Below are 23,609 nucleotides of genomic sequence, written 5' to 3'. Positions count from 1 at the left end.
CGCCTCTCGGACGCTCATGTAGAGCCCCAACCAAGAACGGGGACGGGGGAGATAGAGAAAAATGGAGCAGGTGACCTTCTGAATTGGTGAACACCCTCCGTCGCTAGGGCGGCTTGGGGTTACATTGGACGGAGTCCATTGGGGATTGCATCGCATGGAAATGACCAGTGTCAGCGCCATTCATGACTCGACGCCGACTGTTCTAAATGCCATAAACTTGACCGACTCGTCGCATTTATCGAGTAAAATATAAAAGAGGCGCAATGCCTGATCTGGCATCCGGCCATGCTTAATCGCAATTTGTCGGAATGTCGCAAGGAGAGCCCAAGAGCCAGGTTTGCAAGACTGTTAGAGGTCAGTAGGCTGTCTCTAGGCTCTGGTTATCTCTGGTTATCATCTACTGGGGATATTTCAATGCAAATGCCGGAAAACTGAAAGAGCGAGGAATTTTAACATTCAAATGGAAGTCATATTTTTCTACTCAGGTGCTCGAAATGGTGTATTTTAATCGTAAGTGTTCTCGTTTTCAGGGATCAATGTTCTGCAATTCTCCGAGTACTTCTTTAGGTTAATGGTTGTTGCACGGCGCAAAGAATTTCTACGCAGGCCCCGGACTGGGGTGGGGCTGACAGTGGACGCGCAGTGGGCGATTAGCAGCGATTGGCAGTGGACGGAGCGCTAAACCGTTACTGGCCCCATTTCAAGATCCCGTCTGAACATTTTCTTCGCCAGACCATCCCAAACAATCACCATCATCGAAAAAAAAAAAAAAAAAAAAACCCAGCCAGCACCAAACCACCATGACTGCATCTTGATTTGGAAAATTTCTCTCTCAGCATCAGAGACCATGGCTCCGGAATACTCATCCAATTGGAAAAAGCTCCAGGAACAGCTCAAGGCTCAATCGCCCGCCTCGGCGGCCGCACCGCTTGCCGCCGCCACCAAGCGGAAGCCTGACGAGTCTCAAGAAGCCGCAGGCCAGTCGCAATCCAGAAAGCGGCGAGCTCAAGTCCAGCAGCAGCAGAAGCAGTCAGCGCCCCCAAACAGAAGCAGAAGCAGGCATCAGCAGCAGCAGTAAAGCCCGGCAGATCCAAGTCGTCCATGGGCAACGCAGAATCCTCCGTCGTTTCCAAAGGCTCTTCCTCCACCGTGAGGCCTTCCTTGGCGCTCTGGGCCCAGGACAACGACATCTCGCCCGAAGACCTGGCCGAGGCCTACGGCCTCGGGCTGCGGCGCAACACCCTCGTCACCACGTCGGAGAAGGCCCGCGTGAATGAGGGCCGAGCGCCTAACCTCGACCTGGGCAAGTATGTCGGCCTCGACTGCGAGATGGTCGGCACCGGCCCCGACGGCCACGACCATGCGCTGGCCCGCGCCAGCCTGGTCGACTTCCACGGCCGCCAGATCTACGACTCCTTTGTGAGGCCGAGGGAGCGAGTGACGGACTGGCGCACCAGCATTACCGGCATCACCCCCAAGCAGATGGGCCAGGCCCGGGACTTTGAGGAAGTTCAGCAGGAGGTCGCCGACATCATCAAGGGTCGCATTCTAGTGGGACACGACCTGCGCCACGATCTGGACGTGCTGCTGCTCACGCACCCCGTCACCCACATCCGGGACACCGCGCGCTTCTCTGGGTACAAGAAGTACGCCAATGGTCCCAAACCAGCATTGAGGATCCTGGCCAAGGAGGTTCTGGACATGGAGATCCAGTCGGGTCATCATTCAAGTATCGAGGATGCCCGAGTAGCCATGCTGCTGTTCCGCAAGAAGAAGTCCGAGTTCGACATGGAACATGCGAACAAGTTTGAGCACGTGAAGCCGGGACCTGGCAAAGCACATACCAAGAAGAAAGAAGAAGCAGTAGACTGCTTGTTGGAGCTCCAGTACCAGACTTGGGGGGGCCGGACCCGAGGGACTGGTATCGAGAGCGAAGCCAGCGATGAAAGAAAGAAAAAAGAAGAAAAGTGAGGACAGTCATCCCATAAACAACCTGCAAAAACCATGGCGGGCATCAATTATGATGCTGAAATGCCGCTCCCGCTGTATTACCTGAGTCCAGCATACAAGGAAGGTTGATCTGCACTGCGTATCCCTCACTATTCCCTTCAGCTCGCGTCCTCGGAACGACATCCTGAGTTCAGCGGTGTTCCACAAGGGGAGCTAATGCCCCGACCTCATTGAAAGCACCAATCCAGTCGCATTATGCTGAGCAGTGTGCGTCCACTTCGTGCAAAGCCAGGCTAGCAACAGATACATGCCCATGAGGAACGCACGACCTGAATGTTGGAGGGCCCGGGGTTTCATCTACGGCAGGATAGCTCAACTCATCACGAGATGCTGGGCTAGCCTGCACTACGTTCCAGGGCGAAGTGCACCTATTACTAGAAGTGAGCATAGCACCATATGGTTCTATACCGGTTCATGGTGGCTTCAGTTTGTGCCGGCGCCAGTAGCGTCCCTGCAAAACTTCCCGTACAAGCTTGGGGCCTTTTGATGTGGTCTGACCTGCTAGGCTAGGTTCAACGAACAAACGCGGGATGCCTAGTGAGGGCATCTCCAGGTTACGAGACACCATAGTAACAATGTGAATCAATTGCGAAAGCCCAGCATCAATATATTCGGCCTTGTTTCTCATCTACATGTGTGTGTGTGTGTGTGCGCGTGTGTATGTGTGATGTCCAATTTTTCGTCTTCGATGTGTCTTGCTTCTGCTGCAGCATTTGAAGAACCATGCAGGCCATCTTGCTTCCATGTCTTCGACTTCGAGCGGTTCTGCTTCTTCTTTCCTTTCTTCTATCTCATCCTACGGATGGTCGAAGCGATCAGGTCCTGGTCATCGCGGTCACCTTCATGGTTATCTGCTGGATAGCCGTCGGGCTTCGCGCCTACTGCCGACTCCCTGTGGTCAAGTTCTTCGGGGCCGGATGATCTCTCTCTTGTCGTTCTCCAGTGACGAGACCGCACGCTGGTCTGCACCCATTATGTCATCAGCCAGCCTCGTGGGATAGCAACATGGCACGGGACGGCGCAGGGGTGTACTGGGCGAAGCGGACAGCTCGCAAGTCTCCGATAGCAAGAAAAGAACGAACCCCAACCAAATCTACTCATAATAATGCACCTTAATCATTACCTGTTTGGTCTCTCACATCCTTCCCAGCGGCGGTTTGTTTCGCTGGACGTTCTCTCCCTTCCTTGCGGAGGACGCATTAGTTATGGTTCGTCTGCGAGCTGCTCTACATCGTCTGTACCTGTTGCACCCTCAAGATTGCGGCGCGCCGCTTCCTCCTGTGTTGTCACAACCCCAAATTTCCTCTAGAAAGCAGACGATCTGTAGTGGTGACGATGAGAAGAACTGAAACAAACTTTGCTCGATATACGCATAGTCCGCACCACGGACATCGCCATACGGTGCACCGTCGAAGTCGGCATCCGCGTCGCCGCTCTGTGCCTAACACAGGGTCGACGACGAAGTTGGCGGATTGGGGTGGCGTTACCGGCGCCGGCGGTATCACCAAGTTGACCGAGATGTCGCAGTCGCAGCACCGGCTGGACTCGCTGTCCCGCCTAGACGCCGTTCTGCTGACGCAGGGGCCCGTCGAGGTGAGTTAAGAATGAGGACTTCCACCTATTTTGGGGGTGGGGGGGGGGTGCTGCTTTTGCTACACTACCCTTGCGTAGGGATATTACTACTACTACGTTCCGCTCTCTGAGAACGGTAGACTGGCATAGCATTGAAGTCAATCACGAACGTAGATATATACATACGAAGACACGACCAAGGCAGCACGATGAAACGGACGAACACCATCGCCGATCGGTTACCGCGCCTACGGCTTGCTTCTGTACATGCCTTCCCTGACGGCCTTCACCGTCAACGCGGGTGATCATCGGTGGCCCCCCGACTCCTCGAACCGGAGGAGGTCCCATCTGACCGCGGTAGTGGGAGTAGGAATCGCATGCAACAAGGGTAAAAGCCCGAGAGGTCTCCATGCTTTGAGATCCCGGTTCTGCAGGGTTTTATCACACAAGAGCCTATAGAAGAAGAACAAGGTCTTCCCCTAAGTTTTCGAAGGTGATACACCCTAAGCTAGAGCGAGCGGCCTTGCAGTGCTTCTTTTCCCAATTTTTGCGAACAAGATCGCATCGTCCCTTCAGAGGACAACAACATATTCTCTTCTCGACCACAGACGCCCCCACCAGCCCTCTCTCCCACGTCTCTCTGTCCCAGCGAACCTCGATAGGCGCCCAACCTGATAAATGGATATGGGGAGAGATGTGTGCGAGAGAGAAAGAGAGAAGAACTGGACCAAGTCGTCCTAATGTGAGGATAACGAGTTGTTGTTCATTCTTTAGTTGAATCCCATTGCGGAGAATGCTCTCTCTCCCCACCTTCTCTCCTCTCTTCCTCTCCACCGCCTTCTGGAGAATCATTCAGAGTTTTTGTCACATCACCCAACCAGCCGACCTCCCCGTCCCCAAACCCCACGCCGAGCCGGCAAGCTCATAGTACGCGCGCTTATTCTTAGTTCTGCATGTTATGTATGTACGACATGCATGCCCTCTTGGAGAAGGCATAACACCGAATGGATGGAGGGGAGGTGGAGTACAGACAGACAGACAGATAGTTGGGTCCCCACGTCGTTGAAGAAGAGCAAGCTGCAATGCAATGCAGTGTGCTTAATGCAAGACTGAATGGAGAGGAAATGCGGCTCCTCTCCCTTCTGCATCAATGCCCAAACCAAGCGGGAACCATCAAAGATGCCGGAAAACGCAGTGGAAATGGGGTTTGGTTACACCATGTACGGGACGGTTGGTAAGAGTGATGGGGAGAGTGCGGTTGGGGAGGGGGACGACCAGAGAGCCGATGCATCATTTTTATTCATACTGTACCAGACCGCCGAGACGACGACTCGTACGTATGCGACACACACATGGACGTGTCTTGTCAGTCATTCAAGTCACGAAAGGAATACACATACATCAAGGGGACCTGAGGGTAGATGTAGATGGTTGATATCATCAACTGGATCTTGTCCAGCGAATATATTGTTGTTCATCCCAACCATTCTGTGGTCGGGTGTATCTAGAGTGGAGATTTGTCTATAGCACGCGCAGGTCCATCATCAATCATGAAGACCGCACATATGTTTTTCCCGTGGCGTAAATGAATAGCCAGCCATTTCCTTGAAAATGAAAAACTCCGGGCATTACCGCCACCGCCGCCCTGTGAGACATGGGGGGAACCTCTATGTCATCCTTCCTCGGGCAGCCCTACCGGACCCTCCGTTTTAATACAAGCAAAACCAACCGATCAACGCCAGGCTATCAGCCGCACATTACCACCCTGGATCTGTGGGTGATTTTGGACATAGGAAATTGGTGACCCGGATATAAAGCAACAAAAAACACATGACAAGTGTCCTCCGCTCTTCTAGAACCACCAGACCCCCAACATCATATGCACCATAACAAGCACGCTTTCGTCAACCAAGTTCTGGGTATCGCAGTAAAAGAAGAAAATGGAGGACAAAAGAAAACCGAACAATGGAAAGAAATCGAGATGGGCTTCGAGGAGGCCACAAGCTTATGCAGTAGCAGCAATAGTAGTAGCACTAGTAGCAGCAGCTTCTTCCCCATTGCCGCCACCGAGGAGCTCGAGCACCTTGTTGACCACGGCGCTGGGATAGCCGCGAGACAGCATCTCGCTGACGACGCTCTTGGCTTGCTCCCGCTCCTCGACAGCAAGGAAAGCACGCGTCATGGCCTCGTACGTGCTCGGCTCCCGCTTCTCGCGGCTGACGCTGTTGTACACATTCTTGGCCTTGTCGATCTGCTTCTCGGCCGCCCACCCGTGGATCAGCGTGTTGGCGATGTAAGGGGTGAGCTCGACGCGGCGCTGACGCATCTCGGTGACGACGGGCTCCGTGTCCGCGACATGGTGGTTGGCGACCATGGCCTCGAACAAAGCCTGGAACAGGCACGGGTTCGCGGCGACAGTCGCGTCTTTCATGACCGAGTCGAAGATCTTCTTGGCACCTTCCAGATCATGCAACACACAGCCGCGAGCATGGATCAGAGAGGCGTAGTGGACAGGTTCGGGACGTCGGCCAGAGGCACGAACCATGTCGAGCACAGCCTCCGCGGCCGTCATGTTGACAGGCTCCAGGGTGGCGTGGGTATCCACCAGCAGCTTGTAGGTGTGAGCCGTAGGGGATGCCACGGGCCTTCATCCGGTCGTAGTAGGCCAAAACCTTGGACTTGTCGCGCTTGGTAGTCAGGAAGAATTGCATCATGCTGTTGTAGGGGGCGGGGCGAGCCTTGTAGTTGGGCATAGCTTCCATCTCATCGAACAGCTCTTCCGCAAACTTCTCATCGCTGACGCGGCATAGAGCGTTGACAACAGTGCCGTACGTGACGCTGGTGGGCTTGATGCCAAGGGCACGCATCTCGGCAAAATAGAACAGGCAGTCATCGATACGTCGAGCCTTGCCGAGCTTGCCAATCAAGGCGTTGTACAGGAAGCTGGAGGGTTCAACACCCTCGGCCTTGGCTCTGTGGAAGATCTTGACAGCCTCGGTTGCCTCGTCGAAAGTCTTGGTCGACTCCTTCAAGGTCGTGATGTAGAGACCGAATGTGTTGGCAGAAGGCGCAGCGCCCATTTGGAGAAGCTCCAGATGGTACTGCTCGGCCAGAACCCGATCGCCGAGGGTGAGGCAGGCACCAACCATAGCATCCAGGATCGAAGACCAGCCGTAACGGACAACAGCGTACTGGGCGAGGAGAGGGATATCGGTCCGTGCCATGGCGAGGATGTCGTGGCACAGGTTCATCTTGCTCTCACGCGCAGCAGCCGAGATCATCTTGGCGTAGGTGATGTAACGGGGGTGACGACCGGCGCGGCGCATGTTGCGGAACCGGGTCAAGGCCTCGTTCAGTCTGGGACCCTTGCGTCCGTGGGCACCCTCGAGCTCATCCGAAATGATGGAAGAGCCCTTGAAATCGGTGTTGTGGGCATAAGGGTCAAAGTTGTCCTCGAAACTCGAGACAGTCGGTGTGGATTGGAAGGTTGACGTAGAGAATGTTGGAGGCACGAAGCTGAGGGGTGACGCAACACGCGGGTCCTCGATGTTGCGAGCAGACATGAACTTCGAGATGAACTCAATACCTTCCTCAATCTCCTCAGCTAGGTGTGGCCGGGTCTCGATGCCGGTAGCGCGGATGCGCTGGAACATGATCTCGGACTCGGTCAAACCTTCAGCAACAAGGCCGGATCCAATCAGGGCAACAGCGTACATGGTGGTTGGTTCAATGAATGCCGATGTAGCTTCCAACTCGGGGTTGCTGAGGATTTGCCAGTATTGTGTGGCGGCCGCCACGTCAGTCTGTCGCACGCAAAGAGCCAAAAGAGCCATGGCCGGAGTGGCAATATTCTTGTATTCAGGTGCCATGTGAGAGAACGCAGCCACCGCAGTGTGGGCATCACCCGCATCAGCAGCCTTGGTGGCAACATCGGCCATGGTGGCCATCCGTGTCTCGTCCTCTACACTCTGCGCCCACCTCAAGGCCTCGTCGTAGATGCCACGGGTGGTGAAGGCCTTCACAAACCCTCCGCGGATGATGGCGTCCTTGATGTCGACAGCTCGGACGTCGTACTCCTGGATGATTTTCTGGTAGAACTGCATGGCTCCCTCGAAACGGTCGGAAACCACATAAGCGTTGATGACGGAGGCATAGACCTCGGAGTCGAGACGATCGCTGAGCGTGTACTGGCCGTTATCGTGCGCTACGGCCAGCTCCTTGTACTCGTTGTAGCACTCAACTGCACTGGCCAAATCGCCGACGTTGGAGAACGCCGTGATCATGGCAGGGAAGGTCGCAGCAAAGGGCACAGCACCGCTCAGTTCCATGTGCTCGAACAGGCGGAGCATCTCGGGGACGCGGCCTGAGCCAGCACAAGCCGTGATGAGCTGGTGGTAGGTCTCGGACGAGTAGTTGGCCTTGCGGAACTCGACGGACGAGTTGAACAAACTCAAGGCCAAGTCGAGGCGATCGTCGGCCGAAAGGATGGCGTAGTCCAGTTCGCTCGAGGCGAACATGAACTTGCCAGGCTCGTCCATGCCACCAAAGCGAGCCAGCTTGGACTCGAACGACGTCTTGAGGCTGGAAACCTCGAGAGAACGCGCCGCAAGCAGGCCCACCAGGATGTTGTAGGTCTCGCCATCGGGCAACACCTTGCGTCGCATCATGTCGGTGTAGATGTCCAGGGCCTTGGATACAATCTGGGACTTCTCATTGGGGATGTTGATGGCGGCGACCAGCAGAGCGTTGTAGGCACCGGCAATGGGCTTGACATTGGCGACCAGCATGGCCTCGAACACGGCCGGGATCTCAGCGAAGCGGCCATCTTGGGTGAGCTTGGCGAGATGGTCGGCGTAGGTCTGAGACTGGGGGTCCACGGGCGGGGTAGCGCTGCGGGCGATGCTGAGAGGGCTGGCGGATCTCGACTGCCCGAGAACGGGGCTCAAGGCCCGGCTTTGGCCTCCGCTGGCTAGGACCGGCGAGGTTGTGTTTTCCTCCAGAGCTTCCAGCAGATTGCGCGACTCGATCTCCTTCTCGAGGGCGGCATTGATGTGGGCCAAAGCGGACACGGCATCGACGGCGACGGGGGCATCGTCGGCTCCATTTCTGGCAGCTTCGATGGCCTCGATCTCGGCGTCGACGGCCGCGGACTCGGACTCGGGCCCGGCCTCGACCAGCACCGAGGAGGCGCTGGGCTTCCACTCAATAGGCTGGGGGAACTGGAACTGGATCCATTCCTTCTCGAGGTCTTCTTCCTCCTGGCCGGCGGCCCGCGCCTCTGCTTGCTTCTCCTGCTTCTGCTGTAGCGCCTCGAAGTAGGCGTCTAGGTTTCCATGGCTGACACGTCGCTCGTGACGGGGCTCGAGGGGAGCGCGGGTGCCGAAGACGAGGTGGAGGCGGCATTGTGGAAGGCAGTTTGGAGCTGGAGACCGGCGAGGCGCCCTCCAACGCGCTGGCTGCTACGCCGGGAGAAGGAGGAGCGGTTCTGGGAGTTTAGAACATGGGGGTGGGTGGCAGCTACGACGGATTGCGCGTAGCCGTGGGTGAGGGACTTTGTTAATCCTTGACGGATGAAGTTCGAGTACAAGGACGAGTAGATGGGCATTTAGAAGACACCAGGAGGGGGGGAAGACTATGCATCGCCAACGTCAGTACACGATCTCCAAAGTTGGGAACTGCGCAAAGCTGAGCAAGGCAGAGCGCAAAGGGAAGGCCCGAAGCAAACGGCCTGATGTGCCAGGTTATGCCATGGTATGGCATGGAATGAATAGAGTAGTGTCTGAAAATGACATGACATTTCATCCCAGATGGGGGACCCCACGCGACCAAATACACGATCCGGCGGGCAGGGTGGTTCGACCATCTTTCGAGCCGAGTGACTCGAAACCCAGCATAAAAGATGCGGGCTGCGCTCACTGGCCGTGGCGTTTTTTGTTGAACACAACTCTCTCACTTCGACCACTCGCTCACTCCGGGCTCCGGCAGTAGAAGAATAGCAGAAACAAATGATTGACTTACATGGGAAAAAGGTGAAAAGGCTATTTGCAGGTTCATTTGACAGCACAGCAGCCGCCAAACAAACGCGCTTTCCTATGGAGGGGAATTAGGTTATTGGGGGTGGTTTGGGTGAGGATGGGAAAAAAGAAAGAGAGAGAGAGAGAGAGAAGAGAGTCAGAATGCAGGATCCGAGGAGGGTGTGTGTGGTTCAAATGAATGTATCCGATGGATATGGACTTTTTGGGTATGTGTGAGTGCCTGGTTGATTGATCTGATCGATTTGATACCTAGACACCGACCCGGCAGACACTCTACAGTGCTTGCTTGGATCCAACTCTCTCATCCGTGAGCAGCACAATTTTTTTTTTCTCTTGTCTCTCTCCATGTCTCCAGTGTGTCCAGTCCGTCCCCCGGAGCTTTCAGAAAAGTACAGGCGTTTTAGCTGCCCGTGTCATTATCGTCCATCTTTACTTTTTTTACTGGGGGAGTGGGGGGGGCAGGGGAAGAAAGTCGGGGCATGGCAGCGATCCTACTGGCTCCCACGGATCAAGTGGTGGCTGTCGCTACCTTCCCTAGCCTCATCTAAACCCAACAAAGCTGGTGGCAGTGGGCATTTCGAGCCCTCTTGCTCGCTCGCGGTTCGCTGTTCTGCAGCTGCTTCAACAATTCACGACTTACTTCGGTGGACTGTTTAATTGACCACAGCTGGCAGCGGTACTTGTACAGTGGGGGTTTGGGACTTTTACCTCCTCCCTTAAGATTCGTCTTCACTGGCAGACTGGTTTTCGCACACTAAAAACCCCATCAAACCCCCATCTCATTAGGTTAACCTTCGCTAGATCCTGATTCCCGGGAGCTTCCACAAAAAAAGTGACTCAGGCCAGTCAAGCGACGAGACACTGCACCCGACATTTTCTCGACGCCGAGTCAATTGACCAAATGCACTTTTTGCTGTTTCCGATCTTCGATGCTGATATCGGCCACAATCGTCATTTCTAATACACCGTATTATTGCTAGCAAACCGTAGAAAGCATGGCCTACCAAACGAGACCAAACTCGAGGAGGGTTCGTCCCGATAATCATTCAATTGGTGTTCGTCCAATTCGTTGACGTCCGTAACCCGTTCCACCGGCCATGCATATACATGTCATGGATAGCTGAAGGGAGGGAAAAGCCCGCACTTCGGCTCGGCTTTCGCATCTCTTTCAGCTGCGAGAGGTCGAGCAGGACCAGCTCAACAGCTCTAGCTCAAGGGGACAGCCAGGCGCCGTTGGAAACCAGGGCTCGACAGATGGTTTGCCCCCCCCCCCCCCCACGAGGCGATACCTAAGCCTCATTGACGCATCGACGATATTCTTAACTGTCTACACGTTTCTGACTTTGTGTCATTGACCCTGAATTGTCCGAGGTGCCGTAGTAAGTACGTCAGTACCCGGTTGGCATCGGAATGCATCATATCATATGCTCTTCAAAACTAACAATTGTGTGTAGCTTACGAAGAAAATTACCAACCACCCTTCATGATCACGGCAGCCTTGAACTGAGACTGGAGAGAACCGGCAAACAGCCTGCACTGCAACTCGCCTCGGCAGTATCGGACGTACCATCTGTCAATTTGTCATTCATCACAGGCAGGATGAGGAGAGCGAGAAAAAAATGAGCAAGGCTAGCGTGGTCTTGGTCGATGTGGAGAGAGTGCGCGGGAGACCAGGGCAAGGTGACCCCTGCTTGAATTGACGACATCCATTGGCTCCGCAGACCTTACTCTGGGGCTATCGTTGGATGTACCTCTCGGAGGGAGCTCTCAGTCGGCTTTGTACCTCGCGCGCCTGTGGGTGAAGTCGGAAACCCCCCAGCTCTCAAGCTCCCAGCAAACGCAGCTATGAGCCGGAGCAGTATCCCAGCAGCCCAGTCGGTCCATGCTGCACGCACGCACGCACGCGACAAACTGCCTGCGTCCTCACAGGGCTGCCTGGTGCCTCGTTTTCAGGTTACCTCCCGAGGTTACCTAGGAACATTGCAAGTCTGCATCTGTCATTGTACATGAGCTCCAGCTGCTGGCTGCTTGGTAACAAACAGATCCGCAAAGCTGCTGCTGCCGTTGCCAACTTGCGCCAACTTCGTGATGAGATTATTTTATATGTATGCTCCGTACGTGCAAGCAAACAAGGTAGCTTGCATGGCAGCATGGAGACAATGCGACTCGTCCATCCATGTCAATTGATCAATCGTATTGGCCAGGAAGAAAACGGGGGACCCATCCGATGGAGATAAACCTGTCTCTATTCAGAGCACAGTGTGTGTGAAAAAGGTTTCCCGGCCCTCGCTGCAGCACCTGCAGGGGTGGCCGGTCTCGTTTTCTTGCGATTCCAGCGCCCTGGAAAATTGCTGTAACCATGCGCCGGCAGGGCTCACCCTTCCTCTACGCAAGTTTTCTTCTAGAAGAATGGAAGGAAAACGTCCGGGTAATGCCAGCATCAAGCCCTCAATTTAGGGGTCTTCTTTTCTTTTTTTTTCGATCTGAGAGGGGCCATGGCGACGAAACAAAATGGATATCGCTTTTACTTGTTGAAGATCGAACACTGCTTTTCCCCCCTAGCTTTTTTTTTTAGGTGGGCAAACAGGTGCGCATTGATTTCGTGAACCTGCGAGCCTGTGAATTCGTGCGATCCAGCAACATCAGGCTAATAACATGCGCATGCGACGTCTGTACTGTACTGTATGTACGCAAGACCAAAAGACCCAAGTTGGCAGCCGTGATGATGATGCCAATAAAAGCGCGTGGGGGATTTGCGCTCGCGTGCATGTGCATGTGTCTGTACGCCCTGCAGCAACGGCATGGATGTGTGTAAGTACTACATCGAGTAAATTGGATGGATGGACGGATGCAACGTAATCGTCATGTGCTACGAAAATGCGCCGCGATGGGCCGGACTCTTGATTCCTCCGCTTACTTTGTTGGCCTCTTCTTTGGGACACGCGCCGCGCCATTAAACTGTCCGAATCGCCCGCGGATGACCGGAGTACGAGGGACTCGGACCCGGGCTTTATCCCCGAGCGTCCATCTATCACTAGCACGCACGCGCACACACACACTAAACGGAGCAGAGGCCGACCGAGGTTTTGTTGAAGAGGACAGATTGCTCAACTGTGGCAAGTTGGGATCACGCAATATTGGTGATGTGATGGATTAGATTAGATCATCAAGGAGAAGAGACAGATAGAGGCGCAACCCAGTCGGACTTGATGTCGTCATGGATGGCGTATGGCAATCGTGGCAATCGAGGTAGCTAGGTAATAAGGGGCTGCGCACTTGCAAGTTGTCCAGATGCGCACATGTTGCTAGCATCTAGGTACTATGGCGAAACACCCGTGAGACAAGGGGTATGACAACTACTACGCGGCAGTTGGTGTACATCATATCATGACTTGCAATACCTCACATTTAGTATCCCTAAAAGTAGCTTCGTTCAAAGCCCGCAACCGCTGGTTGGCATGTTCTCCTCATTTCTTGCCAAAGAACGACATGATGTTCCCCTGGCCCTTGGACGCCGCCTTCTTGGACTTGGCCGCCGGTGCTGCCTTGTCGGCGGCCGCGGGCTTTGCTTTCTGTGGTTTGGGCGCGGGTGCATCCTCCTCGGAGAAAGACTCCCAGCCCGGCTCTTGTATGGTGACTGTAGAAGCGATTCGTTGTTAGCATGCATAAAAAAAACCTTTCCCGGGTGTCAGTTCGTCAGTCAAACTGGTAGCCACTTACCAAGATAGCCCTGGTCGTCCATAATCTGCTTCTTCTTCGTGACCCGTCGGCGGCCACGCCTTCTGCCGTCGCCGCTGCTAGCGACAACCTCGGCAGGCCCCTCCTCCACCTTAGCCTCCTCGGCCTCGGGCGGTGACGTGTCCTCATCCATGGGTTCCTCGGCAGGGCTCTCGGGTTTCGACTTGGACTCCTCTTCCTCTTCATCGCTTTCATCCATCATGCGGCGGAGCTCAGCCTGTCGATCCCTCCTAGACTTGCCGTCCTCCTCGGCCTGCTTGGCTTCAGGCATAGGCTCCGAGTCGTCTTCGCCCTCATCCGATAAGGCCGGGGCGGACACCTCAGGTTTGGGGGCGGGCTTCTTGGGTTTGCTGGCCTGTTTGGCAAACATCTGGCCAATGCCGCCCGAAGAGCCCTGTCGCTTCAAGGCCGGCGCCGAGTTAGCTGCCACCTTCTTCGCGGTGGTGTTCGCAGCCGGCTTGCTGTCCTTGGCATCTTTGGCCGCAGCGGCCTTCTTCGGTTCCTCCTTGATAGTTGGTTTGGTCTCCTGCTTCACCTGGGGCTTTGGCTGTGCCTTGGCAGGCGCGGGGGCAGGAGCACCCGCACGACGCTCTCTCCTACGCGTGTTGGGGTTTGTGACTGTACCGTACGTCTTGAGGGCACCCAGGGAGAAGTTTTCCTGAATGGTCATGTCGACCACCTGCTGGGCGGCATCTGACAGGAATTGCAGGTCCTTCATAGGATGTGGCGCCAAGCTGTAGACATGAATAGACGTGACTTCTTCATATTGTTGCAGGGTCTCTACGGGAATATATTAGTATCAGATTATCAACAGGACCTGTTCCTTGAATGACTGCCAGCTTACCTTGCAGCGTCTCCTCCTGATGAGGGCGAGTGTCTTGACAGGGACTGTTTCCGAGAAAGTCTCGTCCTTATCGGAAACCGAGTCGGTCATCTCCACATCGCTATCTTGCCCATCGGAGCCTTTCCGTGTGCCGTAGACCAGATAGGTGGCATGAAGTGAGCCGGGATTTTTGGCATTTTGCGACTTGTGAAAGTCATACAGCATCCTAGATCGGAGTTAGTGGTGATGAAGGTTATAAGTAGATATAGGTGGAGAGCATCTTACTGTTTGGCCGCATTGACGTGCACCTTTAAAGTGCGGCTCAGCAGCCGATACGTGACCTTGGTTGGAGGTTAGCAAGTGCTGGGTTGCGCGCGATGATAGTTGGCAGTAAGTCGCAGGAGCACACTCACAACCTTGTCCTCGGTGAGGATCTGCTGCGCCAAGAAGTTCTTGTAGTCGTCCATGGCGGTACGAAATCAATGCCACGCAATCAAGAAGGAGGGTTTGCCTGTATGGTCGAAAAGTGATGCCTCGTGTTGTCGCTGGCTCTCTCTCAATCAACTCCAAGTCATGCCGTCGAATAGGACGAAACAGTTACTAATAGTACTACGGAGTACGCCCGGGTTTAATTGATTTGATGGACGGTTGGATTGAGAGCGCGTCGCGGGCGCGATCTCACGTGCGGGCCAGGCTGGATTTCGGGGGAGTGTCCGGGCGGATTTGGTGTCATGGCTGCTGCCTTTCTTTTTAGGACAGGCCACTGGCCACTGGACTTGTCCGTTAGTGGGGCTTGCAGCGACAGGCGTTTTCTTAATTGGCAGTCGCGTCTTCTTTGGCCTTCATGATCCATGATCTCACTGCCAGCAGCAGCAGCGTAGACGACCGTTTCAAACTCTGGTATAGAAAGCGGAAGACAAGGGATACAGACAGACAAGAAGCCCTCGATATTCACAGTTCATTCAAAGACAAAGAAAGCATCTAGAATCCAGCATGTTGCAATTGCGCCACTAGACCGACCGCTTTTTCCCACTTCCGCAACAATCCTGTCATCACACATTGATTGATCCTCCTCCGCATTCCCCCCACTACAACTGCGTGTACCTCGTCGTCGTCGTCTCCCATCTGCCCGCCCCAGTTCCTTCGCCATGGCCGACAAAGGCTTCGACGACATCGCCGACTCGACCGACTGGCTCGCGACGCCCCTCCCCGGCCTGGCCGCCGTCGAAGCCGCCCTGCGCTGCCAGATCTGCAAGGACTTCTACGCCACCCCGATGCTGACCTCGTGCAACCACACCTTCTGCTCCATGTGCATCCGCCGCGCCCTCGCAAACGACGGCAAGTGCCCCGCCTGTCGCTCCTCGCAGGAGCTCTCCAAGCTGCGCAGCAACTGGTCCATGGAGGAGGCCGTCCTCGCCTTCGTCCGGACCCGCGACGACGTCCTCGCCCTCGCCCGGAAGCCCCCGACCGTGCTCGTCGAGACCGTGGAAGTTCCTGTGGCAACAACGACGACAACGGCATCGTCGGCGTCGCCGCCGCCCAAGCACGCCCTGGATGTAGACGAAGGAAAAGAATACGCTGCCGAAGACCAGCCCGCTAAGCGCCTGCGGAGCTCGGCCAGGAGGAGCAAAACAAGGGGCGCCGAGCTGACGGCTGAGATGGCACGACAAGAGGCCAGTTTCTCAATGCCGTCGTCACACTCAGTTCCCGACCAGACCTACAACGACGGGCTTGTCGCATGCCCTATTTGCCTAGAACGCATGAAGGAGGTACAGGTGGATCGGCATCTCGATAGCTCTTGTCCTGGGACTCCTCAAGAACAACCACCAAAGCAAAAGTCTACATCCAGTAGCCATCGAAATGGCTTCCAGGTCCTCTCAAGGCCGGCGGCCCCGCCAAAACCCGAGCGACTTCCCACCCTCAGCTACTCCATGCTGAAAGATGCCCAGCTCCGGAAGAAGCTCGCCGACCTGGGCATACCTAAAGACGGCAGCCGGGAAATACTCCAGAAGCGACACCAGGAATGGATCACAATATGGAACGCGAACTGCGACTCGCTGCATCCGAAGCGCAAGTCCGAGTTACTCCAGGATCTCGACGTCTGGGAGAGGACATTGGGATCACGCGCGCCCACGTCATCGAGGTCCATACACCAAGGGGCCCAGATCAAAGACAAAGGCTTCGACCACGCCGCATGGTCGGCAAAGCATGACTCCTCCTTCCAAGACCTTGTCGCCAGCGCACGCAAAAGTAGGGCCCAAGCCTTGCAAAAGGCCAACGAAGGACAAGCTTCCACCGAGATGTCGCCACAACAGCAAAGCGCCGGCGCTTCTACCACATCCATGGCCTCTCCTTCTTCTCCATCGCACATGCATGTCGACCAGAATTCTCTTCCCCTAGATGTGTCCTCGGCATCTGAACCTCCTGGCCCTCCCCCTAATCGCGAATACACACCGCCGTCTATGCCCGGTAGGTCAAATCCTATGGCTGGATTGCCTGTGATAGATACCGCTGCAATGTATTATCAGCTGTACGGGACCGGCGAACCGAGTTAGAGTCAGGACCCCCTTTAGACTAGACGCTCAGTGGTGTACTTATCTAGCATTGCCTTATATAGTAGCTGCGCTATTTGATACCCATGGAATGACGCATAATGATTAATATTGCAACGGAGATTTACTATGAATCCTGCCCTCCTTATATGTCCGCTGCCCTCATGTCCGTCGGCGTGTGAAGTTTAGATGGTATCTTGGCCTAATATGACGCCCGAAGAACAGCGACTGGCCACAGATGGTGCCATTCTAGCCACGATATGCTACATGTATCTCACGGCGGGTTAGGGAGGGATTGCAGTTAGGTATAACCTTGGCAGATGTAGTGACAATCAAGAGCCAGACAGCAGAATAACGCTTAGATACACCCTTTCCATTTGCCTTTCTCCCTTGCGTAAGTTTCTCTCTATACTACTTCGTCACGAGCAACATTCTGTGGATTCTAGAATTATACTCTTGGTGTTTCCTTAATATCGCGAACTTACTTTGTATACATTACGCGTATAATCCACCCTTCATCTTGCTCGGGCATGCCATCTGTCTCTAAAGAACTCGGCGGGTCGAGTGTAATACATGGTCCTTCGTCAGCAATAGAAAAGGACATCCAGTTCCCCTTACAACATACAACACAGCTTTCTTCTCCTACTCCAAGTCTTGACTGCGTAGGCTCATCATCACCACATCTCCATCCCACTATACACACACGCAACACTTTCCCATCCCACAAGACCATACAACAATGTTGGTTTCCACCCGCAGACTGGCCTCTGTGGCCTGCCTCGCCTCTGTTGCTCAGGCAGCCCCTGCAGCGCCCGCGATGGTCTCGCCTCACTTGAACGAGAGCCAAGCCGACGGCACTGCCTTCTCCTGGGGGGTGGCTACTTCGTGGAATCCTACTATGACTTTCTCGGCCTATATGATCCCGTCTCACTTGACCGAGAGCCAGACCGACGCCGCGGCCACCACCTGTTGCGTGGCTGCTCCGTGGTGGTCTCACCATCCTGGCCCTCCTGGCCCTCCTGCCCCTACTCCCCCTCCTTCTCCTCCCCCCTGCTACTACTCCCGTCAGTCAGTTGCCCGGCGACAGGCCCGTGAAGACGATGGACTGGTCGCCCCTGGGCCCACCTCGCCGGCTTCCCCAACGCCTCGGAGCCGCTCGGCGTCAACCCCGTGCGGTCGTCGTCGTCGCTTGATGTACCACCGCGGCATCAGGTCCCGCCGCCGTGGTCCACAGGCGACCGCAACAACATCATAAACAGCCCCGACGACCTCGACCTCGAGGCCCGGGGCGACCACGACCACGTCCCCATCCGCATCCACCCGGGCCCCGGCAAGTCGCCCGGCACGTGGAGGGACCCGTGGGACCACGAGACGGACGGCTCCCTGGCCGTGATCAAGTTCGGCAACGCGCTCGAGTTCCAGACGAACCCGCGCGTCGTCTACTTCGCGAGCGCGCACTTCGACAAGGAGACGCACCAACTCGACTGCGGCCCGGGGCCCAACTGGGGCGACAACTGGAACACTTTTTCCGACTCGCGGCTGTACCCGGTCCAGATCCACCCGGGCAACACGTGCTACACCAAACCCGGCGGCGACGAGTACGACAACACGTGGATCCGCCTGGGGGACGGCAGCGAGCAGGGCGCCTTCTTCATCAACGTGCCGGGCGACGCGGCGTGCCACAAGCACGACAGCATGTGGAAGGGGCGCCGCTGCACCATTCCCCTGACATCCATCTTCCCCGAGAAGAAGGAAGGTGGTAAGAGCCAATGAGTCGGTTGGGTTTGAGGGGATTCTTCTCTACGTAGGTCCATTGAGACCATAAGAGGTAAAGTGAGGATAGTTGCCCTGGAAGGCTAGTATATTACTGGTGGTGGTTACGGTGGACGTGGTGCATTAGGAATCATTTTGGCGCTGTTCAGTACCTTTCCTACTCCTTCTCCTAGCCTAATACTCAATATATCCCTAAGTCAAGCGACTGAGTTGTATCTGATTCTATAATTATGTTAATGTTCTGCCCCGTCATGGCGCTGCTTGGCTATACAAGTTTACCAGATCAGATGACACTCCCTGTCTAGTCAAGAGATCAGCAGTTCTCGAAGCAACGGAACTGCTCTTTTCAGACAAGTAGAGCGGCGCTACAGCACTTACCTTCAATTGCCAAGTTGACACCGACATAGTACAATAGAGTGCCAGATGCTTCATACCGCGCCGAGATAACTCAAAGTTCGGCAGCAGCACCAGCGGCTACGAGGCGACCTGACGCAAGATATTAAGTGCATGTTCCCCTTGAGAGTTATCAGAGCAGGACGGTTTGGTAGCCGGTCATCAGCAATCATCCCACTATACATGTAATCCTACAACCTCTGTACCTCAACAACTGTCTTCTCTCATGGTATACACCAAGGAAGCTAACTATCCGACCACAGTCCAATAACAACCCCGGTTCTTCCTCCACGCCGGAAGGCCGAGCATCACCCAATGATAATAACAGAGAATGGACCGGCCTGACCATCACCGCATAGCTCCTCATCCCCTATCTCTATACGAGTCCATCTCTACCCCTCAGCAAGTCTGGCTGGTCTTTGTTGAATCACAAGCAGACAATATCATATTCCTTTCACGAAAATCACGACCTATTACAAGCCCATCAGTCAAGTCAGTCACTAGGTCAAGTCAATTTTAGTATTAGGCGATTCGATTCGATTTCCAATTCAACATTTACAAACAACCGTACATGATATCATTTCATCCATCCACTAATCCCACACGCAGCTCAGCTTGCTATCCCCCCATTCATTACATCACATAACAATCGTTCGTACGTATCCTGTCCCTTGTGTTCTCTCAATCCATCGTTTCGCGTGTCGTATCCCTCATCCTATCCTTCATCCGCTGCATCGGGTATCGTCGTGTCTGTCGCCGTGTGACACGTCGATGCAAACGGATGCAAGCGAATTCCAAAGCAGAAAAGAAAAAGAAAAACTTCCCAAATCAACCAAACTCCGTCTTGCCTATTCAATGTCGGAAAAGGTGTCTTTTCCCCGCTTACCGTTTTTTCTTCGTAGGCATGCATGGTCCTGTCGTTGCTGGGTATCACAAAACCTCTCCTTCCTCATTCATTTCCGTCCGTCAAATAAAAGACATCATCATCAGCGACCGACAGAGCTGCTGATACTGCTCATCTTCTCGCTGACCTTGTCCCCGAACCCGCCCATCCACTGCGGCACCTTGATGCTCATCCGCACCCGCCCTCGACCACCATGTTGACGACCTCGATGAGCGCGAACGTGCCACTCCCCAAGGCGCGGAACAGCGCCAAGCTGGCCACCGACCACAAGATGAACCGCAGGTAGAAGTTATCGCCGATTCCGCTGCTTCCGTACGTCTCGCTCACCGCCATGGCCAGGATCGCGTTGGCGATCATCCACGACACCACCATGTACGTCCGCACCGACTTGTAGTAGTCCTCCTGCATCTGCGCCTCGCTCAGCTCCGACTCGGGCACCTCGACGCGGTCCCGCAGGTTCCGCAGCGCCTCGTCGTACCCGGAGTCGATGTCCAGCTGTTCCGACGGCATCTCCAGCTCGACCTTGCCGTCTTTACCGATGGCGCCACCGAGGTCTGTCTTCATCACGTTGTCGCCCTTGGTGCCCCATGTCACGTCGTGCGTGTTGCAGAAGGCGTAGACCTGGAGCGTGCAGATGTAACTGGGAAGCAGCATGAAGTACTGCGCCGACGAGGTGATCATGTGCCAGGGGTCCAGGTAGAGGAACGACATGAGGAAGTACAGACCCGTCGTCGAGGCCATGGACACGATCATGTTGGTGAAGACGTTGTTCCCGATGGTCAATTCTTGATCCTTCTCCGTGAGCTGCTTCACCACGATGTAGATGGACGCGAAGATGGTGTAGAACATGATGATGCCGTAGACGATCATGCTGACCAAGTACAGTTTCTTGGCACCCTGCGGTCGATTGCCCAGCGAGATGATAAATTGCATGGCAATGAGCAGGACGCAGCTGTAGCGCAGAATGGTGAAGATGTACAGTCCGATCTTGTGGCCGAATGGGTCCATTTTCGGGTCGGCAATACCACCGGCAATGAAGTAGAAGGTCAGATAGAAGTTGGCCAGGGAGAAGTAGGTGAACAGAAGCTGCAGGAACTGGTACAAGAACTCGATGTGGAGAAGCACCTTGCGCGCCAGCGTGTGATCGGTGGTCCATATTTGCTTGAAATGGACAAGCGAGTAGACGGCGGCGAAGAAGGCACCGTTCAGCCATCGACGACGCTGCGAGATGAACTCGGGGACGCTGTCTGGTCGGGGCATTAGCAAACAGAACAGAGTGAGGAAAGACAGACAAAATCAAATCACTTACCAGGAACATCGGTCTCACCAGTACACCCTTTGACGTACTTCAAGACCCATCTTTCGCTCCTCTTGGCCACGAGCTCCCAGCACAGGATACGATCTTCGGCCAGGTACATGTTGGCCGTGAAGACGTCGGCGTGCTGGCCGTGCAGCGTCTCGCCCTTGAAGTACTGGCTGAGCGGCCCGTGTCCCGTCTCGTCATTCTGCAGCGCATGGTAGCGGTACGCACTCAAAGCACCCGGCAACACTGTTATGTAGCCGAAGACGGACTCCAAGGGCTTGTCCAGGATGTTGGACATCTTGTACTCAAAGTTCTGCGAGGCCACCAGCGGGTTCAGCAGCGACAAGCCAAACTTGCCCTTCATCGCCTTGATCTCGCCGCAGGCCCCCGCGACGGTCGAGTCGGTGTCGAAGGCCTTCCAGAGGTGGTACAGCGAGTTGTTACCTGGCTTGGTACCGACGTCGAGAAGGATACACACGTTGGGGTTGAGGGCCTTGCCGAGCGCGTTGAAGAACCAGCGGTGCGAGTTCAGCTTTTTCTGGTTCTTTTCCTTGAGGCAGAAAATCAGCTGGCAGGGCACGATACCCTTCTCGGCACCCTTGAACTTCAGGTCCGAGTCGAGCGAGACTTGGGTCGTGTATTCGTAGACGTGGGCCTGGACGGCCTTCTGGTTGACGTAGTTCTTGGCAATGCCGTGCTGGTACACCCCCATGGCGGCCAAGGCGTCCAAGGTTCTGGGGTGGATCTTCTCTCGACCATCCGACACAATGGCCACCACAATCTTCTGCCAGCCCGTCTCACCCCAAGTTCGCGACTTATTACGGCCACAGAAATGGCTGATGTTCTTCATCACGGCGTGCATCGTGCGCGTGAAACCAATCTCATCTTCGTTGTACATGGTGACGCAGATGAATAGCTCGGTTTCTCGGAGGGTCTTTCCGATATTCTGTCGCAGCTTGTACCCCCTCTCGACAAAGTCGTCGGGGTCGCAGGTGACGGCCGTGTATCGCATGTGCGTGAACTCGATCTCGTCGCGCCGGGGTAAGAAGCTGTACAGAATCGTCGGGATCTTGCATTCCAGCACCAGCTCGCCGTTGATCAGCTGCACCTCCTTCTTGACGACTTGGGGCGCGCGCACGCCACGACGTTCCTGATGGCCGTCGGGCGCTGGTCCGTAGTGCTCCACCTTCTCATCAAAGGGTGTCTCGGGCTCGTCGTTTAGCGTGAATTGGGATTGCGTGGCATAGGAGTGGCGTGCATAGCCACGGTCTCCTATGTCTGTGCCATCGCCAAAGGGGTCGTCCTCGCCATCGAGGGGATATTGACGGTGGCGTCGTCGGCCGTGAAGGCGGTGCCCTGGGCCGAGGCGGAAAACAGCGGTGCCGGCGGCAAGGGTCTGCGGGGGCTCCCTCCGTACCTGGAGGCGGGTGTTCCCGGCCGAGGACTGCCGTTGATATCGACGGGCTCGTACTGTACATTGGAAGGAGGCGGGCGGCTGTAATCGCGACTGTAATCGGATGTCGTGGACATCCTCGAGGGCGTCCAAGGTCTTGTGGGCGAGCCCGTGTCGCGCGGGTGGTAGTAGGATGGCTCCGGCGGGGGAATGTGTGGAGGGTCAATTATGGAAGATCTGACTGAATTAAACGACGGTGCGTATGATGACGGTGCGTATGATCGTTGGGGTGTCGGTCGGATACTATTGGGAGACTTGTGTGAGTTCGCGTTGGTGCTGGAGGATTGGTCTTGTTTCGCGGTCAAGCTTCGTCCACCACTGGGTGGCTTGCTGCCGCGGAGTGAGGCTCTTCTAGGTGAAGGTCCCTCTGGTATGGTCGGCAGATTTGGCGCGATGTTTGCGTCGGCGACCTTGGAGAAACGGTTCCTTCTTTGCAACTTCACAGTCGGCGTCCGCTTGGATTTGACCGGGTACTTGCGCTTGAAAGCCTTGGTGTTGTTGTTGTTCTTGTTGTCATCGCCAGCTGTTTCTGCGAAGGACACACGCTTGGGTGTTGGAGCTTCTTCTTGCTTCCTGAGCCTGTCGAAATGCTCGGGCGTTCTGATTGCCACTGCGGACGAGTTGTTGCTGGCGCCTTCGACTTGCTGCCGACTTTGCAATGCAGACGAGGCTTGCAAGTACGATGGGGAGGGTAAAGTGATCTGGGGGATTACATACGGACGTGGCTCTGGCGAGGGCTCCTCCATGGACGTGAGCAATCTCACGCCACTGCCGCCTGTGGGAGTTTGATCTAGGTCATCGTCGTAGTTCCCGTAGGAATAATCCGGCGGCCGACCGTCCATGGCAACGGTTCTGATTCAGCGACGGGGCGCTGCGAGAATGTTGGGGCGGCTGCAAGTGCGACAGCGAATTCCTAGCTGTGAGGCTTTCCAAGAATGCGCCGATGAACGCTCTTCCGATTGATCCAAGTGTTGGGCGCTGCTGGGCTTCGATTAAGGTGGAATGGGTGTGGGTATCTCCCAGATTCCGGACCAATTCAGCTGTACCGCAAGT

The 23,609-nt window shown here is 55.3% G+C and overlaps 7 protein-coding genes across 7 annotated transcripts; 3 read left to right on the top strand and 4 right to left on the bottom strand.

Annotated features, from left to right (window-relative positions):
* Positions 1–847: 847 nt before the first annotated feature.
* Positions 848–1,971, top strand: PG994_013712 (RNA helicase aquarius; the record flags this gene model as incomplete). Its single annotated transcript, XM_066865121.1, has 2 exons — positions 848–1,029; positions 1,089–1,971. The coding sequence occupies 2 exons, from the start codon at positions 848–850 to the stop codon at positions 1,969–1,971; spliced, it is 1,065 nt and encodes a 354-aa protein (XP_066710082.1).
* Positions 1,972–3,345: 1,374 nt separating this feature from the next.
* PG994_013711 (uncharacterized protein) lies at positions 3,346–3,612 on the top strand (the record flags this gene model as incomplete). Its single annotated transcript, XM_066865120.1, has 1 exon — positions 3,346–3,612. One exon carries the CDS (start codon positions 3,346–3,348, stop codon positions 3,610–3,612), a length of 267 nt encoding a protein of 88 aa, XP_066710081.1.
* Positions 3,613–5,587: 1,975 nt separating this feature from the next.
* Positions 5,588–9,187, bottom strand: PG994_013710 (pentatricopeptide repeat protein; the record flags this gene model as incomplete). Its single annotated transcript, XM_066865119.1, has 3 exons — positions 5,588–6,193; positions 6,255–8,882; positions 8,927–9,187. The coding sequence occupies 3 exons, from the start codon at positions 9,185–9,187 to the stop codon at positions 5,588–5,590; spliced, it is 3,495 nt and encodes a 1,164-aa protein (XP_066710080.1).
* A 3,897-nt stretch (positions 9,188–13,084) lies between these two features.
* PG994_013709 (uncharacterized protein) lies at positions 13,085–14,645 on the bottom strand (the record flags this gene model as incomplete). Its single annotated transcript, XM_066865118.1, has 5 exons — positions 13,085–13,254; positions 13,338–14,133; positions 14,200–14,404; positions 14,464–14,519; positions 14,592–14,645. The coding sequence occupies 5 exons, from the start codon at positions 14,643–14,645 to the stop codon at positions 13,085–13,087; spliced, it is 1,281 nt and encodes a 426-aa protein (XP_066710079.1).
* Positions 14,646–15,326: 681 nt separating this feature from the next.
* PG994_013708 (E3 ubiquitin-protein ligase RAD18) lies at positions 15,327–16,733 on the top strand (the record flags this gene model as incomplete). The annotated part of the gene is made up of 1 exon (XM_066865117.1): positions 15,327–16,733. One exon carries the CDS (start codon positions 15,327–15,329, stop codon positions 16,731–16,733), a length of 1,407 nt encoding a protein of 468 aa, XP_066710078.1.
* Positions 16,734–17,795: 1,062 nt separating this feature from the next.
* Positions 17,796–18,637, bottom strand: PG994_013707 (uncharacterized protein; the record flags this gene model as incomplete). The annotated part of the gene is made up of 2 exons (XM_066865116.1): positions 17,796–18,525; positions 18,612–18,637. The coding sequence occupies 2 exons, from the start codon at positions 18,635–18,637 to the stop codon at positions 17,796–17,798; spliced, it is 756 nt and encodes a 251-aa protein (XP_066710077.1).
* Positions 18,638–19,968: 1,331 nt separating this feature from the next.
* PG994_013706 (glycosyltransferase family 2 protein) lies at positions 19,969–23,398 on the bottom strand (the record flags this gene model as incomplete). Its single annotated transcript, XM_066865115.1, has 3 exons — positions 19,969–21,047; positions 21,110–22,520; positions 22,580–23,398. The coding sequence occupies 3 exons, from the start codon at positions 23,396–23,398 to the stop codon at positions 19,969–19,971; spliced, it is 3,309 nt and encodes a 1,102-aa protein (XP_066710076.1).
* Positions 23,399–23,609: the final 211 nt, after the last annotated feature.

The sequence above is a fragment of the Apiospora phragmitis genome (assembly GCF_038363925.1).
Source record: "Apiospora phragmitis strain CBS 135458 chromosome Unknown utg000011l:1.0-3236445.0:1.0-3240683.0, whole genome shotgun sequence".
Taxonomy (NCBI): domain Eukaryota; kingdom Fungi; phylum Ascomycota; class Sordariomycetes; order Amphisphaeriales; family Apiosporaceae; genus Apiospora; species Apiospora phragmitis.
Note: the sequence above shows the minus strand (reverse complement) of the source record. Positions and strands in the feature narration are given on the sequence as shown.